This window comes from Lissotriton vulgaris, unplaced genomic scaffold, assembly GCF_964263255.1.
Source record: "Lissotriton vulgaris unplaced genomic scaffold, aLisVul1.2 SCAFFOLD_922, whole genome shotgun sequence".
NCBI classification, from domain to species: Eukaryota; Metazoa; Chordata; class Amphibia; order Caudata; family Salamandridae; genus Lissotriton; species Lissotriton vulgaris.
This window is the reverse complement of record NW_028254908.1, coordinates 673,222-689,509: the sequence shown is the minus strand read 5'-3', so window position 1 is coordinate 689,509 and position 16,288 is coordinate 673,222. Positions and strand designations below refer to the sequence as shown.

Below are 16,288 nucleotides of genomic sequence, written 5' to 3'. Positions count from 1 at the left end.
AAAGTGGAGCTGTAGAAGGCCTTGAGTGCCTGGGCAGGTACACAGGTTGCAGGGGGTGACAATTTAGAGGATGTGAAGTGAAGTGAAGTGAAAATGATTTGTATAGCGCACTACCACTCCAAGGAGCATCTTGGCGCTTCGACACAAGGGCAAAGATGGTCTAGTTTACTGTTGTCAGCAGATTGAAGGGGTTATACCAATGTTTTGCATACAGAGTCCGCCAAACTATAAATCCATGTTTTAAGGGAATCCTGAACTTCTGTTTGGGCGTAATTGTACGAAGTTGGTGGGGCAGTTTATTCCATGCCTTTGCACCAATAACTGCCAAGGATTTTCCTCCTTTTGTGGCCAGTCTAAATTTTGGGACAATCATTAGGTTAGCAGTAGCCGATCTGATTTCTCGGGTAGGATGATATCGATTAAAGTGTTTATATAGGTACAGTGGACCATATGTATGAAATGCCCTAAAGGCAATCGTCAGGACCTTGAACAGGATGCGCTTCTGTATGGGAAGCCAATGAAGCGCATCGAACGCGGCAGAGGCCGAAGATTTCCTTGGCCATCTGAGAACCAGTCTTGCAGCTGCGTGCTGGACCATCTGCAGTCTATGCAGGGCAGATCTATTTGCCCCTGCATAGAGACTGTTACAATAATCCAGTCTAGATGTGATCAAGGCCACTGCGACCATGTGTCTGGCTGATAAGTGCAGGAGATCAAAAAATTTCCTGAGGCCCTTTATGATGTTAAAACATGAGCCCGCAACTTCCCTTGCCTGCTGTTTGAAGGATAGGGTCTCGTCAAATTTAACTCCTAAATTACGTGCTGCAACAATGGTGTTGGGCAGGGCTTGTTCCTCTTTTGACCAGCACGTCTGAGGGGAATTTTTTTTTTTGACCAAACGGTAAGATTTCCGTTTTGGCAGAATTACATTTAAGATGGTTATTCTTCATCCAAGTGAAGGTCGCAGTTAGACACTCTTTCAGGGTCCTTTCTGCATCTACCGAATCTTCATCTAGAACTAAGACTTATTGGGTGTCATCTGCATACGCTATAGTGCTGATGTTGAAGGAGGAGATGAGTTCAATCAGGGGGACCATATATAGGTTAAATAAAGTAGGGCTCAAACTAGAGCCCTGGGGTACTCCTGACCGAACCACCTTCTCCTCAGAACAGAACTGGCCCTGCATGGTTACCTGCCGTCTGTGCACCAGAAAGTTTTTAAACCACTTTTACACGGTGCCCATTATGCCTGCACTCGTCAGGCGATGTAATAGAATAGCATGGGACACCGTGTCAAACGCTGCAGATAGATCCTATAGGATCAGGACTGCCCTTTTGCCCTGATCCAGTGCAGCTCTTATGGTTGATGACCTGATCCTTGAATCTCATTTGGATTTGCGACTGCCTTTGGAAGGGGCTGGAAGGAGTAGTGGTTGCCAGGGCAGGGAGCAGTGTTTCGTCCAAGAACCTGTCCCCAAAGGAGCCGACAGACAGGAGGGAAGAAAGTGATCTCAGTTTGAAGGAGCTTGACATTATAGATTTGAAAGTAGGGTCCAGCAACTGCAGTGGTGGCCGCATACCTGCATTGTCCACTAGTGATTCAAAAGTCCGGATAGGCAAGGATTTGGTGCCCAGCTATGGAGTGGGGGATGACAGACAAGCGGTGTGCTGCCTCTGGAGTGTCTCTGAGAGTGCACAAAGTCCCAGTGAAGTCCGGGTGTGGTAATCTTTGGAGGTACATGCCCACATTGGGGAGGTTCACACTCCTTACACTAGAGGTGGGAGACCGGACATGCTACACTGCAATGAAGGCCATCTTGGTTAGTGAGTTTGGGTTGACTGGAAAGTATAGACAATGGTTCAGAGCCAGCCACAAACTCTCCACACAGACCTGGGTGGATTTCTTGCGTTTCGCAAGTAAGGCGCTGAATGGCTGGGTGAAGGGCAGCAAACTAGATGATAATTTGGGGTGGTACAATTTGATTTTGGAGGAGTGTTTGATATTTGTTTTCCAGAGCTGCACCAACACCTAGTGGATAGTAAGCTTTCAGACCCCAGGAAGCTTGCTAAGGAGGCGGACATTTGGGTCAGCACAAGAATGTTCAAGATGGTTTCTGGGGTGGGGGGAACTCCCAGCAGAAGAAGGAGGGGGTAGATAAAAAGACAGAGTTCTCTCAAGGCCCCCAAAACAACTAACAGGGGGAAGGGTCTAGTTCTTATTCCCAAACTGGCCACCAGAAGACAAACTACCCTGACAAGAGCCAGCACCCCAAAACTCTCAAGTGCTATGAGTGTGTTGAGTATGGACACTACACGCGAGATCCCAAATGTCCAAAAAGGTGATGAGTATAGTGCTGGGGAGGGAGTTTGTCCCAGTTAATGGGATCGGGGAGTTAAGTGGGGTTATCCTAGTGTCCCGGGGTGGCCGGGAGATGGTTCCTAAAATCCGCTTACCATCAAATACTGCAAAGTATAGGCTTTGGGTCACCATCAATGGGAAAGGTGATGAGGGTCTGAGCGATACAGGTGCCAGCATGACTATTGTTAGGTGTCAGCTGGTATTCCCAGAGCAGGTGATTCCCAATGCATTCCACCAGGTTGTGGTGGCTGACAACAGGGAGGGTCACTACCCAGTGGCCCTTGTTCAATTTGAGTGGGTGGGGGGGGGGGTTCAGGTTTACTGAAAATTGCTGTAAGCCCTGCCATGCCTGTGGACTGTTTGCTTGGTAATGACCTTGAGTGTCATACCTGGAAGAAAGTGGAGCACAAGGTTCATGGGGAGATTTCTAGGGCACTGAAGGAGTGCCCAACCCCTGAGGGCGCGAGGCAGCAGGCCGGAGCCCAAGCAGCAGATGTTGCCTCTGTAGCCTTACATTTACTAGGAGGACAACCTCCCCTACAGTGAGCGTAAGGCTCCTCTGCATGAAACAACAAGGACCCTGGTTGTTCTCCAATGCTACAGGGCCTTCCTACAGGAGCTGGCTCCAGAATTACCTCTGGCAGGACACCTGGGCCAAGACATGGCCATTGCAAGGATTGTTCCCCACTATTATTGCCCTGGGATTACGAATATCCTCGGATGCAGTCTGTAGGACTTGTGTAACCTGCCAGGCCAGTGGAAAGACAGAGAAGAGGCTGAAAGCCCCCCTTAACCTACTGCCTCTAGCTAGCACACCATTTGAGAGGGTGGGTCGACATTGTAGCGCCTATGGATCCCCAGACTGCTTCAGGGAACAGGTTTATCCTGGTCTTGATGGATCATCCACTAGGTAACCTGAGGCAATCCCTCTGAGGACCATGACTGCACCTGCAATGGCAAAGGCTCTGATGTTTTTTTTTACCAATCGATGGTAGGGTTATGCAGGGTTAGCCAGGGGATGCCTAGGATAACTCCGAATTGAGGTGCATCAATAATGTCGAAAGAAATGGTCTCTTGGTGTTTTCTGAAGCCTGAATCACAGATCATAGAAAGGGAACTGGTACAGTGGGTGATCATTCCTGAAGTTAGCTGAGTTCCATCGACTGCGTAAACGATTTCAGGTTTTGCTTTTGTGATTATAGGTATGTTTGTTTTGGAAATAAACTTAGAATCAATGAAATTTCCGGTAGCACCAGAGTCAATCATTACTGCTACCATGATCTGTTTTTGATCGGGCAAGATGAAATGAACATTTAAAGTTAGATGTGGCACAGTTAACTGTAAGGTATTCGCTATTGACTGTTCAGGAGGAGGTTGCCAACTCGAAAAAGTCTCCTGATCCAAATTCGAGTTCTCTAGTTTTCCGACTTGTTCTCCTTCTTGTCTCGTGACCACGAATTCTTAGGTTTAAGAGAACAATCCCTAACGAATTGGCCTTTGTTTCCGCAGTAAAGACAAAGGCCATTTTTTCGCCGAGCTTCTTTTTCCTCAGAAGTTAAAGGTTTTCTTAAACTTCCGATTTCCATGGGCTCTGTGGTCTCTTGTGTACTTGAATGTGATCTGTCTTTTGCCCTAGTAAAGATTCGGACGTCCGTTCTCTTTTTATCACCTTTACGATCCGCTACCCGGTGATCCAAACGAAGACTAAGTGCTATTAAGTCTGCACATGATCGAGGTTGAGGGTCAATCGGTGCTATGAGGTCCTTTAACTCATCTCTTAGTCCTTGGTAATACAGGGCGGCCCTTTTTGCCTCAGGCCATTCGGTCTCGGCCACTAGACGGTTGAACTGAGTGAGATAGTGCACCAACTCTTTGTTTCCCTGTCTTAGTTCCAATAGTTCTCCATCTGCTGATCCAGTGATAGTACGTCTATCAAAGATCCTTTCAAATTCACGTTTGAACTGCACCCAATTATACAATAAAGGATCATCTGATTGAACCAAGGGAACCGCCCACATAGCTGCGTCTCCACTTAAAAAGGAGATCAAAAAGGCGATTCGGGATTGAGCATCTGGAAATGAAGCTGGTTTTACCATAAAATGTAACTGAACCGGAGTCAAGAAGGTCTGAAATTTGTTTGGCTCCCCAGCGAACCTCTCAGGCTGGGCCACAGGAACAGACGTAGGAACAGTAACTGAAACAGATGGAGAAGAACTAGAAGCATTCGTTTGAAGTTGACCAGATGGCGGCACAGAGTCCAAACGTGACTGTAAATGCGTAACCTTACTGGCTAAAGCTGCAGTTTCATGCCTACTAGCAGTTAGTTCCTTCTGCAGGTTCCCTATCATAGCAAAGAGGTCATTCATGGTGGCCATCTTTGAGTACTGCTCGGGAGGAACTAAATTCTTGGGCGGATTATTCTGTCAGGGACTTAATTTGTAAGTCCTTTTAGTGTTCCTCAGGAGCAGTACCCAAAAGCCCACCTTCCAGCAGCTTCGACTCTGCACTTAGCAAGTTCCGCAGAGGATCGAAGTGGCTAGACGAGGGGAGGTAAGGGAGGGTACTGCGGGGAGGGAGATCTGGAACGAGAAGAAAAACACTGGAACACTCGAACTCCTGTGCTCTCCTGCTAAGAAACTAAAATGGGCTACATTCCTGTACCTAGGAGAAAATGTCTGATTAGACTGAGCATTGTGAATCTAGCATTTGCTATGCCTTTGACCAAACTAAACCCACAGTAAAACAGGAATAAAAACAAATAGAATGACTACTGTTTCCTATCCAGTATAAGTATGTCCACCAACAACTAAGGAAGCCAATTACAATATGTCACATAATATCCTTGCATTAAATTCATGCAAAGATATTCAGAAGTATTGCTATGTATTTTGAAACAAGCCTTAAATGGTAATCAGAAGGTCGAGGTTCTATCATGTAACTTAGTACAACTTAAATTGTCACAATGCACATCAAATAATCGCAAAGGCTGAGCGCTATTCAAGTAACAGTACTGTTATTCTCACAGTACAGCAGGTTGAACAACAAAGATAAAGAGATGGTTCAAACAAAGTCTTTGCTTTCAAAATGCAGTGTTCAGCGTTTTAAATTCGGAAACGAACGAGTGTTTACAAAGCAGAATCTGAATTGGGCTGCAGATAATAAATCAGTAGCTTTCCAGCAAAGAAATGTACTTTAAACAGTCACTCGCATTAAGACTGACGAGCGTCTCGAAAAAATCTCCAGCCGGGACATCTTGCGCTCGTGATTTAGAAAGAATAAGGATAAATCCTACCTGCATTTCCTGCAAGCGGATATTCGTGGTAGATTACTACCATTAATCAGGAACAGCTGCGGGACTCCTCTAGGAACAGCTGCGGGACTCCTCTGCTCTCGTAAGGCGAAGACCGGACTGGAACTGAAGACGTCTTAACTCTGGAACCGGCAAGAATAATCCGCACGGCTTCCAGGGCGTGGCACCTTTTATAGCCCTGGTTTCTGGAACAGGAGCTGCAAAAGGACAAAAGACTACGGCAGCAAACTAAGACATTCGAGAAGCCTGAAACCTGACAGTGATTCCAACAAGCATTGGTATTGCGATAAAAAGATAACCAGCATTGCTACAGGCATAGCTACAGAACAAGCATTGGCACAACATCAAAGATAACCCGACAGTGGTTCTAACAAGCATTGGCACTGCGGTAAAAGACAACCAGCATTGCTACATCATGCTACAACAAACCCAGGCAATTAGCATTAGCAAAGAAAAAGCATATTAAGCATATCAACAAGCATATCAAGGCTGGATAATACCGGATCCTGACAACACCATGCCATCATTAACTTCAACAACTGGATCACCTCCGGCATAGACACACTAATGACCCACAAGCACAGCAAAGCCACAAGATACACACCTTAAGCCAGTTGGTACACGGAGGAAGTTAGCATGACAAAATGGCACTGCAAACAACTGAAGCGCAAATGGAGAATGAGCAATAATAATGTGGACAAGGACATCTTCAAATCCATCCTGAGGCGCTTCCATCAACAGATCTGGACCACCAAGTGCACCGTATAGATGCCAGCGCCAACAGCAATAAAGAGATCTTCACCTTTATGAAAGTGTTCAATCAATCAATCAATCATATAATTTGTAAAGCGCGCTACATGCCCGTGAGGGTCTCAAGGCGCTGTGGGGGGGAGGGGGCTGCTACTTATCGAAGAGCCAGGTCTTGAGGAGTCTTCTGAAGGCCAGCAGGTCCTGGGTATGTCATAGGCTGGTATGGAGAGTGTTCCAGGTATTGGCGGCAAGGTAGGAGAGGGATCTGCTGCCGGCGGTGGTTTTCCGGATGCGTGGAACTGTGGTGAGGGCGAGGTTGGCGGAACGGAGGCTGCGGGTGGGGGTGTAGAAGCTGAGTCGGTTGTTGAGGTATGCTGGTCCGGCGTTGTGTAGGGCTTCGTGTGCGTGGATGAGGAGTTTGAAGGTGATCCTCTTGTCGACAGGGAGCCAATGCAGGCCTCTCAGGTGGGGTGTGATGTGGCTGCGTCGGGGGACGTCAAGGATCAGTCGTCCCGAGGCGTTCTGTATGCGTTGTAGCCGTCTCAGGAGCTTGGTTGTTGGTCCTGCGTAGAGGGCGTTCCCGTAGTCCAGTCTGCTAGTGACGAGGGCCTGGGTGACGGTTTTTCTCGTGTCGGAGGGGATCCATTTGAAGATCCTGCTGAGCATTCGGAGGGTGTTGAATCGGGAAGCAGAGACTCAATGACCTGCTTGGTCATGGAGAGGGCAGAGTTGAGGATGACCCCCAGGTTGCGTGCGCGGTCGGTGGGTTCTGGGGCTGTTCCTAGCGATGTTGGCCACTAAGAGTCGTCCCAGGCAGATGGGGTGAGGCTGAAGATGAGGACCTCCGTCTTGTCACCCCTCCAGCACCCACCTCCAGCAGCATCACTCCCTCATCTCCCTCATAAGACCTCTTCAACAAGCTTTCACAATTTTTCTGCAACAAGATAACATCCATATACAGCATTCTTTGCGCCACTTACCCCCCCCCCCCCCCCCCCCACCTTTCCCCCAGGTCACATATTTTTCCTACATGTCTCCCATTCTCGGACAAAGAAATGACTATGACTACATAGTTGGCGAAACCGCCACCAACATAAAGTCCATCCACCCCTGAGCCCCTCAGACTCTTGCCCCACCACGAATTAACCAGAGGATTTTATCTCATCAGTGCCGCACTCACATCCATCTGGATCGCCTCCATGTCATCAGTCACCTTCTCAAACACATAAAAGCATGCCACAGTCCTCTTGCTGTTCAAGACGCCCTCCGCTGACCTATCAGTGCACACCAACCGCACAGCGATCTTCCTGCTAGCATCCCCTGCCTATGTCCTAGAGAGACTCGCCAAAACATGACTCTGTCCATCTCAGAAACCACAAACTCCTTGCTGTCACTCAGTCCAGCTTTAGACCTAACCGCAGCTCAGAAACAGCCCTCATTGCAGACATAGACGCCATCTGCATGATCCTGGACTGAGACATGGCCACCCTCAACCTCCTGAACCCCTCAGCAGCATTCAACATGAGATTCCACTCCATCCTCATCCTACACCTGCATGAGATTGAAATCCAAGGACCCGCCGTCCACTGGATCTGCTCCTTCCTGACTGGCAGGACACAGTCAGCATTGTCCCCTGCTCCTGGCGCTGAGCAGGTGTTAGTCTAGGCACACATCTGCCCTAATGGGACTACTCGAAAGGCCAGGTCTACAGCTTCTGGCGGAGTTCAAGAAGTGAGGAGGAGGCTCTTATGTGTAGTGGCAGGTCGTTCGATGCCTTAGGAGTATGTAGGATAAGGTTTGACTGTCGGGTCTGGTTTTCCGTATGTGTTGCATGTGTGCAAGTAATAGTCCGGATGAGCGGGGGTGTCTGGAAGGTTTGTAAAAGCATAAGCGATTGTTGAGGTATGCTGGGCCAGTGTTATGTAGTACCTTGAAAGTGTGGGTGAGGACTTTGAATTGTGCTCATTTGTGAATGGGGAGCCAGTGGAGCTCCAGGGGTGGTGTCGTGTGAGTGCATCATGGTAAGTTGAGCGTGATTCTGGCCACCAGGTTCTGAATGATCTGCACTCTGCAGCCTTCTGGTGAGTTTTTTGTTGATTCTGAGGGTGTTTCCTTACTTGTGACCAGGGCACGTGTGACTATTGTCTGGGTGCTGATTGGGAGCGATTTGAAAATTTTCCTCTGCATCTTCAGTGTATGGAAGCATGAGGCGGTGATGGCATTGCCCGGGCAGTCATGTTGAGTTTGCTCTTGATGATGATCCAGAGGTTTATGGCGTGGGTGTTGAGGGTGGGTGTCAGTCCGAGCTTTATTGGCCACCAGGTGCCGTCCACATGTGATCTGCTCTTCCCGAAGATCACAATTTTAGTTTTGTCAGTGCTCTGCTTCAGACAGCTGGTCTTCATCCAGTGGGCGATTTAAGTCATGCAGGTATTAAACTTGATCCAGGTACTGGGCGTCTTGCCTGTGAGGGAGAGGGTGAGTGTGTGTCATCGGCATAGAAGAGAGTATTGATATCGTGAGAGCGGATGATGCTGGCTAGAGGGATCATGTATCCGTTTAAGAGGGTCAGGTTAAAGGAGGATCCTTGTGAAACTCTGCAATGAGGCTGTGGTAATTGGATGTGTACGGTGTGAGGCTGACTGACTGGGTCCTTCGAGGCAGGAAGGAGCAGATCCATTGGAGTGAATGTCCTTGGATTTCGATGTCTTGTAAGCATTGGATAAGGAAGGAGTGGAAAACTTTGTCAAATGCTGCAGAGCGGTCCAAGAAGATGAGGGCTGCTTTGTGTCCACTGTCCAGAGTCATGCGGATGTCATCCATGGTGGAAATTAGGGCAGTTTCCATAGTTTGGATGGGTCTGGTGTGGTGTATGTTGATGATTTTCTCTAATACCTTGGCTGGGATGGTAGCCAGGACATCGGTCTGTAGTTGGTGAGTGTTGAAGGGTCCGCAGAGGGTTTATACAGCAATGGGAGGACAGTTACATGTTTCCAAGCATCTGAGAAGGTTATAGAAGAGATGGAGGCATTTAGAATGGGTGTGAGCATGTCGCTAGTGGGTTGCAGTCCTCTGGAGTAGGCGTGTTGAGGGCAGGACTTGAATGGTGCCCCTAAGTGGATGGACTTTATGATGGTGGCGGTTTCTTCTGGGCTGGTGACAGGCAATGTGGGTAGCATTAGTTCTTAGGATAAGGTTTCGAGGTGTTTGGTGAGATCTGTCCGGTCTAGTTGTGGGCTGAAATTGCTGTAAATAGCAGTGATTTTGTTGATGAAGAATTGTGAGAGATTGTCACAGAGGGATCGAGCTGGAGGCGGCTGATGGGGAGGTGAAATATTTCACAATGACAAAGATTTCTTTGCTTCTGTTGGTGGTGACTTTGATGCGGTCCACCAGAGCGGCACGTTTGGTCTGGATCATTTGGTGGGAGAGTGGCAGATTTCAAAAAGTTCCTGTCTGCAAACAACTGGAGTGCAAATGGAGCATATGCCGGGACAATGCAAAGGCGTTTCATCAGTGAGTTCCTCACCAACTGGCCTTCCTGAATTAATGTGTTTATGGGGCCCAAGAGTTGATCCAGTTGTTGAAATTCTTGATGGCTTTGGGGAGTCTGTTGATGTGTTCGGGATGGTGGGTGTTCCGAGTGTTCTTCCTGTCCTTGTCAGTGACTCTGGTCTGGTGGTGGTGCTTGTGCGTTGGACTGGGACAGTGATGCTGAACTTTGAGTGTGTGGTTTGTCCAGGGAACAGGTGTGGGCTCGTCAACTCGGATCTTGCTGAAGTTGGTGAAAATAGGGTCCAGGAGGTGTCCGGCAACGTGCGTTGGTCTCTTTCCTCGTTGAGTGAGGCCCTGGCTTCCAAAGTCTTCAATGAGTGCTCCTGAGTTGGAGTCAGCATGGTCTTCCAGGTAGAAATGTAGTTCTCCGAATAGAGTGTAATTGCTAGCAACAAGGATGATTGGCACAAAGTCTGTGATGGTGTGGGTGAAGGTGGTGCATAATTCCAGTGATCTTGGATATGATGAGGAGCTTGAATGACCGGTATTCCATGTTGGAGGATGATGAGTCCATGGATGTGGTGCAGCTGATGGTGTTTTTGTCGATGATGGTGATTCCACCTCCGATCTGGTGAAGTATTTCTTGTCTGGATTCTTGTAGCCAGGGTGGATGGCTGTGTTGATGTCAGGGCAATGCTGGGTTCAGCCAGCTTTCTGTGCCACCACTTCCCAACTGAAAGGCAGCAGATTAGCTATGATTTGCAGAATGTGAGTGTACTGGATTCGACACCAGTTATCAATACTGATCCACCTCCAGGCCCAGCAGAGACTGCATCATTCCAGGGTTTCAAGGCAGCTATGGTGGTTGAGTTACCCCTCCCTTCTGTGTAAGTCAGAGCCACCACCCGCACTGAGGTGCTCCAGTTTACTGCTACTCAAGCAGAACTGTTAAAAAGGCCTCATGGGCTCTGTGAAAGATGATGTGGGAGAAGTCAACCACAGCCCTGGTGATAAACCGGGCGGTGGCTTGAACCTAAAGGCCAGTACTGATGGACTCAGCATGTTTTTTTGGTCCACTCTTTACTAGGAAGTCTCATTGTACAGGCCTCCTCCACCATACTCAACCTGGCGTCCTTTGCCACCCACACACCAAACAGAGTCGAAAAACCAAGATCCAGTGGAGAAAGTGCCTTCTGTGGGAAACCTTGCATTACCTTCTTTCATGCCACCTGCCTTCTTGGCCACTACACCAGTGCCCTGTGGGATATGGCAGCAACGATTGTCCCTGACAGTCTTAAGGATTATTTTGTTGACGTCGTTCGCGACTGTCAGAACATGTCCAGACATATCATCAGAGCTGGTCTGAACAATGCGGACTCAGTCACCAGACATATGGGGTCCGTGGTAACCCAGCACCACTCCTTGATGGCTACTCAACTGCTAATCGGCAAGAGGACACTGACTGAGGCTGTTGGGTTTTGTGTTCAAAGAAACAAACAGCTGGTTGGCGTTAAGCCAAGTCTAATGCTTGTGCACCCTGTCCCAGAGCCTCAAAGTGTAAGGCTATGAGGGATGGGCACTGCTAAGCACGGTGGAGTCTGTATGAGCGCGTAGTGCACAGCTCAGTGGTGGAAAGTGGATGGGTAGTTCACAGCGCAGTGCATAGCTGAGGTGGGGGCTGTGTACAGTGCACAGCTTATTGGGTGTCTGTGTGAGGGGGCTGCACACAAGTCAGTGGGGGTTTGTGTGCTCTTCCATTGCACAGCTCAGTGGAGGAGGTGAGTGGTCAGAGCACAGCTCAGTGAGAGGCTTAGTACAGTGCACAGCTTTGCGGGGCATCTGTGTGGGCAGTGCAGAGCTCAGTGATGGTTTGTGTGTGTGGGCAGTGCAGAGCTCAGTGGTGGTTTGTGTGTGTGGGCAGTGCAGAGCTCAGTGGTGGTTTGTGTGTGTGTGGGCAGTGCAGAGCTCAGTGGTGGTTTATGTGTGTGTGGGCAGTGCAGAGCTCAGTGGTGGTTTGTGTGTGTGGGCAGTGCAGAGCTCAGTCGTGGTTTGTATGTGTGGGCAGTGCACAGCTCAGTGGTGGTTTGTGTGTGTATGGGCAGTGCAGATCTCAGTGATGGTTTGTGTGTGTGTGGGCAGTGCAGAGCTCAGTGGTGGTTTGTGTGTGTGGGCAGTGCAGAGCTCAGTCGTGGTTTGTATGTGTGGGCAGTGCACAGCTCAGTGGTGGTTTGTGTGTGTGTGGGCAGTGCAGATCTCAGTGATGGTTTGTGTGTGTGTGGGCAGTGCAGAGCTCAGTGATGGTTTGTGTGTGTGGGCAGTGCAGAGCTCAGTGGTGGTTTGTGTGTGTGGCAGTGCAGAGCTCAGTGGTGGTGTACGTGTGTGTGGGCAGTGCACAGCTCAGTGGTGGTTTGTGTGTGTGGCAGTGCAGAGCTCAGTGGTGGTTTGTGTGCGTGTGGGCAGTGCAGAGCTCAATGGTGGTTTGTGTGTGTGTGTGGGCAGTGCAGAGCTCAGTGGTGGTTTGTGTGTGTGGGCAGTGCAGAGCTCAGTCGTGGTTTGTGTGGGCAGTGCAGAGCTCAGTGGTGGTTTGTGTGTGTGGGCAGTGCAGAGCTCAGTGGTGGTTTGTGTGTGTGGGCAGTGCAGACCTCAGTGGTGGTTTATGTGTGTGGGCAGTGCAGAGCTCAGTGGTGGTTTGTGTGGACAGTGCAGAGCTCAGTGGTGGTTTGTGTGTGTGGGCAGTGCAGCCCTCAGTTGTGATTTGTGTGTGGGCAGTGCATAGACAGTGGTGGTTTGTGGGCAGTGCACAGCTCAATGGTGATTTTTGTGTGGGTAGTGTACAGCTCAGTCGTGATTTGTGTGTGTGGGCAGTGCACAGCTCAGTCGGGGATTGTGTGTGGGCAGTGCACAGCTCAGGGTTGGTGCTGCTTTGGTGGGTAGTACACAGCTCAGTGGCGGTTTGTGTGTGTGGGCAGTTAAGAGCTCAGTGGTGTGAGGTGTGGCACAGCGGCCAGGGCGGCTGACACCGGGGCACAAAGTTCACGGTTTAATACCCAGCACCGGTAGCAGCTCATCTCAGCATCATGGGACTCTGGGCAATAGCTCACTTAATCTCCCCAACGCCCCCCAGCGCCTTGAAACCCATAGGGGTGATTAGTTTGCGCTTTACAAATACTGAGTTAGTGGTGGTTTGTGTTTGTGGGCAGTGCAGAGCTCAGTGATGGTTTATGTGTGTGGCAGTTTACCGCTTGGTGGTGGTTTGTGTGTGGGCAGTGCCGAGCTCAGTGGTGGTTATGTGTGGGCAGTGCAACCTCAGTGGTGGTTTGTGTGTGTGGGCAGTGCACAGCTCTATGGGAGGCTGCATTGGTGGGCAGTGCAGAGCTCAGTGGTGGTTTGTGTGTGTGGGCAGTGCACAGCTCAGTGGTGGTTTGTGTGTGTGGGCAGTGCAGAGCTCAGTGGTGGTTTGTGTGTGTGGGCAGTGCAGAGCTCAGTGGTGGTTTGTGTGCGTGGGCAGTGCACAGCTCAGTGGTGGTTTGTGTGTGGGCAGTGCCGAGCTCAGTGATGGTTTGTATGTGTGAGCAGTGCAACCTCAGTGGTGGTTTGTGTGTGTGGGCAGTGCAGAGCTCAGTGGTGGTTTGTGTGTGTGGCAGTGCAGAGCTCAGTGGTGGTGTACGTGTGTGTGGGCAGTGCAGAGCTCAGTGGTGGTTTGTGTGTGTGGGTAGTGCACAGCTCAGTTGTGATTTGTGTGTGTGGCAGTGCAGAGCTCAGTGGTGGTGTACGTGTGTGTGGGCAGTGCAGAGCTCAGTGGTGGTTTGTGTGTGTGGGTAGTGCACAGCTCAGTGGTGGTTTGTGTGTGTGGGCAGTGCAGAGCTCAGTGGTGGTTTGTATGTGTGAGCAGTGCAACCTCAGTGGTGGTTTGTGTGTGTGGGCAGTGCAGAGCTCAGTGGTGGTTTGTGTGTGTGGCAGTGCAGAGCTCAGTGGTGGTGTACGTGTGTGTGGGCAGTGCAGAGCTCAGTGGTGGTTTGTGTGTGTGGGTAGTGCACAGCTCAGTGGTGATTTGTGTGTGTGGCAGTGCAGAGCTCAGTGGTGGTGTACGTGTGTGTGGGCAGTGCAGAGCTCAGTGGTGGTTTGTGTGTGTGGGTAGTGCACAGCTCAGTGGTGATTTGTGTGTGTGCACTGCTCAGTGGGAAGCTGCATTGGTGTGCAGTGCAGAGCTCAGTGGTGGTTTGTCTGTGTGCAGAGCTCTGTGGGAGGCCACATTGGTGGGTAGTGAACAGCGCAGTGGTGGGGACTGTGCACAGTCAGGCTGGTGAACTGTATTTGGTGTGTCTGAGTCCCCTGTAAGGCCTGCTTTTTTAATTGTATTACCAACTCCCCTGTTGACTGGTCCCATTCTGAAAATATTTAAGGAGGAATAAACACAGCAGAAAGGATGTGTTCTGCGGTTGTCACACAGCAGATGACAGAGTCTGACGGAAACTATCGAATTAATAAAAGGCCTGGGGGAGTTTAGACAGGGTCCTGCTTGCTTATGTCGGGTTGGGTAGTGCGTGTTGTATAATTTTGGCTTCAGTATTTGCATCTCTATTCTTAAGGTATTTGTCTGTTTGAATTATTTGACCAACATTGAACTAAACATGCCAACAGATGTTCATCTGCCACATCTGTATTCACATCTCAGTCTAATACTAAAGTCACTAGTGTCTCCCAGACATCAGCCTCATCCCGCTGCCCAGAGAGCGCTAATTCTCTTCTGTTCAGCGTCCATCTTTCGTACAAATGGGTGGACTAACTGGACGCAGGGCTGGACTGGTCGTACAGGCGATCAGGCGTTTCCCCAAGAGGCTGAAATAGTGGGGTCCGGTTTTGCAGCAGTGGGGGTCGGTTTTGTTACTGGGGGACGGTTTTGCTGCAATATTTTCCCCTAGTAAGAAAAGCAGCAAGCAAGCATTTCCAGCCTCCCGGGGCCAGGCAGTGCTTCCCGAGGGGCTGGTCCATGAACGCTGCCAGGGCTGCTTTGGGTTCTTAGTCCGGCCCTGACGGGGCGGGAAAATTAACAGTGGAAGGGAAGGTAGAAAGAGTGTGCAGTTTGAAAAAAACACTTTTTTCTTGCTTCGCTTTAGCTTAGCATCTCCTCTGCCTCCTAATATGGCACCAGTCATTGTTTTGGTTTCTGTAAGAATGCTTTGTGCCCCTCCCCATCCCCCTTTACATGAACTATACAGATGGTGATGCTCACTGAAAGCTTCCCAGTATCTAACCATCATTTCTTTGATTCTGACAGAGCAAGGTGAGAGCTGAGAAGCAGAAAATTGCGTCTGAGGTTGCAAACCTGCGCAAACTCCTGAAATACGTAGAACAGGCACTGTACCGGAGACTGGAGCAGATGGAAAAGACAATCACCAGGGTAGAAAATGCAAATATCTCCAAACTGTCCAAGCAAATCACCTCTCTCAATGCCCTGATAATGCACCTGGAGAAGAAATGCAATGAGCCAGCGTTGGACCTCCTGAAGGTGAGACACCGCTTGGTAAATACAAGACAAGACAGAAGAGCTATATTCATATGCTGTGTGAGGCGTTGAATGTAAGTGGAGAACACACATGACCATCAGACAGGGTTTATTGACCTCCTGTATTCTGACAACCCAACAAAATGTACAGACCAGTTCATCTAAAAGCAAATCCTTCTGTTCTGACAGCCCAATGCATTGTACAGGCAGGTCCAGTATAGAGCAGCCTCCTTGTATACTGACAGCCCGACATGTATAAAGAAAGAGGCAGGATGGGACTCCATTCAGAATATCAGACTGTTCGGTGTCAGATGCCCTCTTCTTTCTTGTCTGCTGCATGTGCTTACTTCAGAATATCAGACTGTGCTGCTATGTTTCAAGATTCAGAATACCAGCCTTAGCTGTGTCATTTGGTTCTTTTCAGAAAATCTGAATTTATAGACTGTGCTGTCATAAGACCACGTTCAATATATCGCAGACTCTGTCCCATGTCTGTGGCCCTGTTCAAGATTTCACAGATTGTGCTGTGCCATGTGACAATATTCAGAATATCAAAGACTGGAGGTGGAGTCAGCCAGGGAGGCAGGTAGCCGCTTTGCACACTACCTCCACTGGCCCAGGAACGTGATGGGGTAGGGTGGCAGGACTGTGAACGGGGAACCTGCCTGTCTATGGAGGAATGAGAATTAGTACGGAGAGGAATGCCTGCATTCCCTCTCGGTGATTAGTGTGCTATACAAATCAATAGAACATGGCATAACATTCACAGGGAAACACCCTTCTGCTTAGGCTCCAGTGAAAGTGTTCTAATCAATTTTAGGTCTCGCCTAGGCAGCGCTTGCGCTATCTCTTTGAGACATGCTGTATT

At 49.4% G+C, this 16,288-nt stretch overlaps 1 protein-coding gene across 2 annotated transcripts in view; it reads left to right on the top strand.

The window, feature by feature from the left end:
* LOC147659376 (E3 ubiquitin-protein ligase TRIM39-like) overlaps positions 1-16,288 on the top strand; it is a 200,476-nt gene that overhangs the window by 97,066 nt on the left and 87,122 nt on the right. The window contains exon 3 of one of the 2 annotated variants that reach the window (XM_086951789.1): positions 15,193-15,423. In XM_086951789.1, the coding sequence (XP_086807915.1) occupies positions 15,193-15,423 (231 nt within the window). Of the gene's footprint in view, positions 1-15,192; positions 15,439-16,288 lie in introns of both variants that reach the window. The other variant, XM_086951790.1, reaches the window with a different exon arrangement.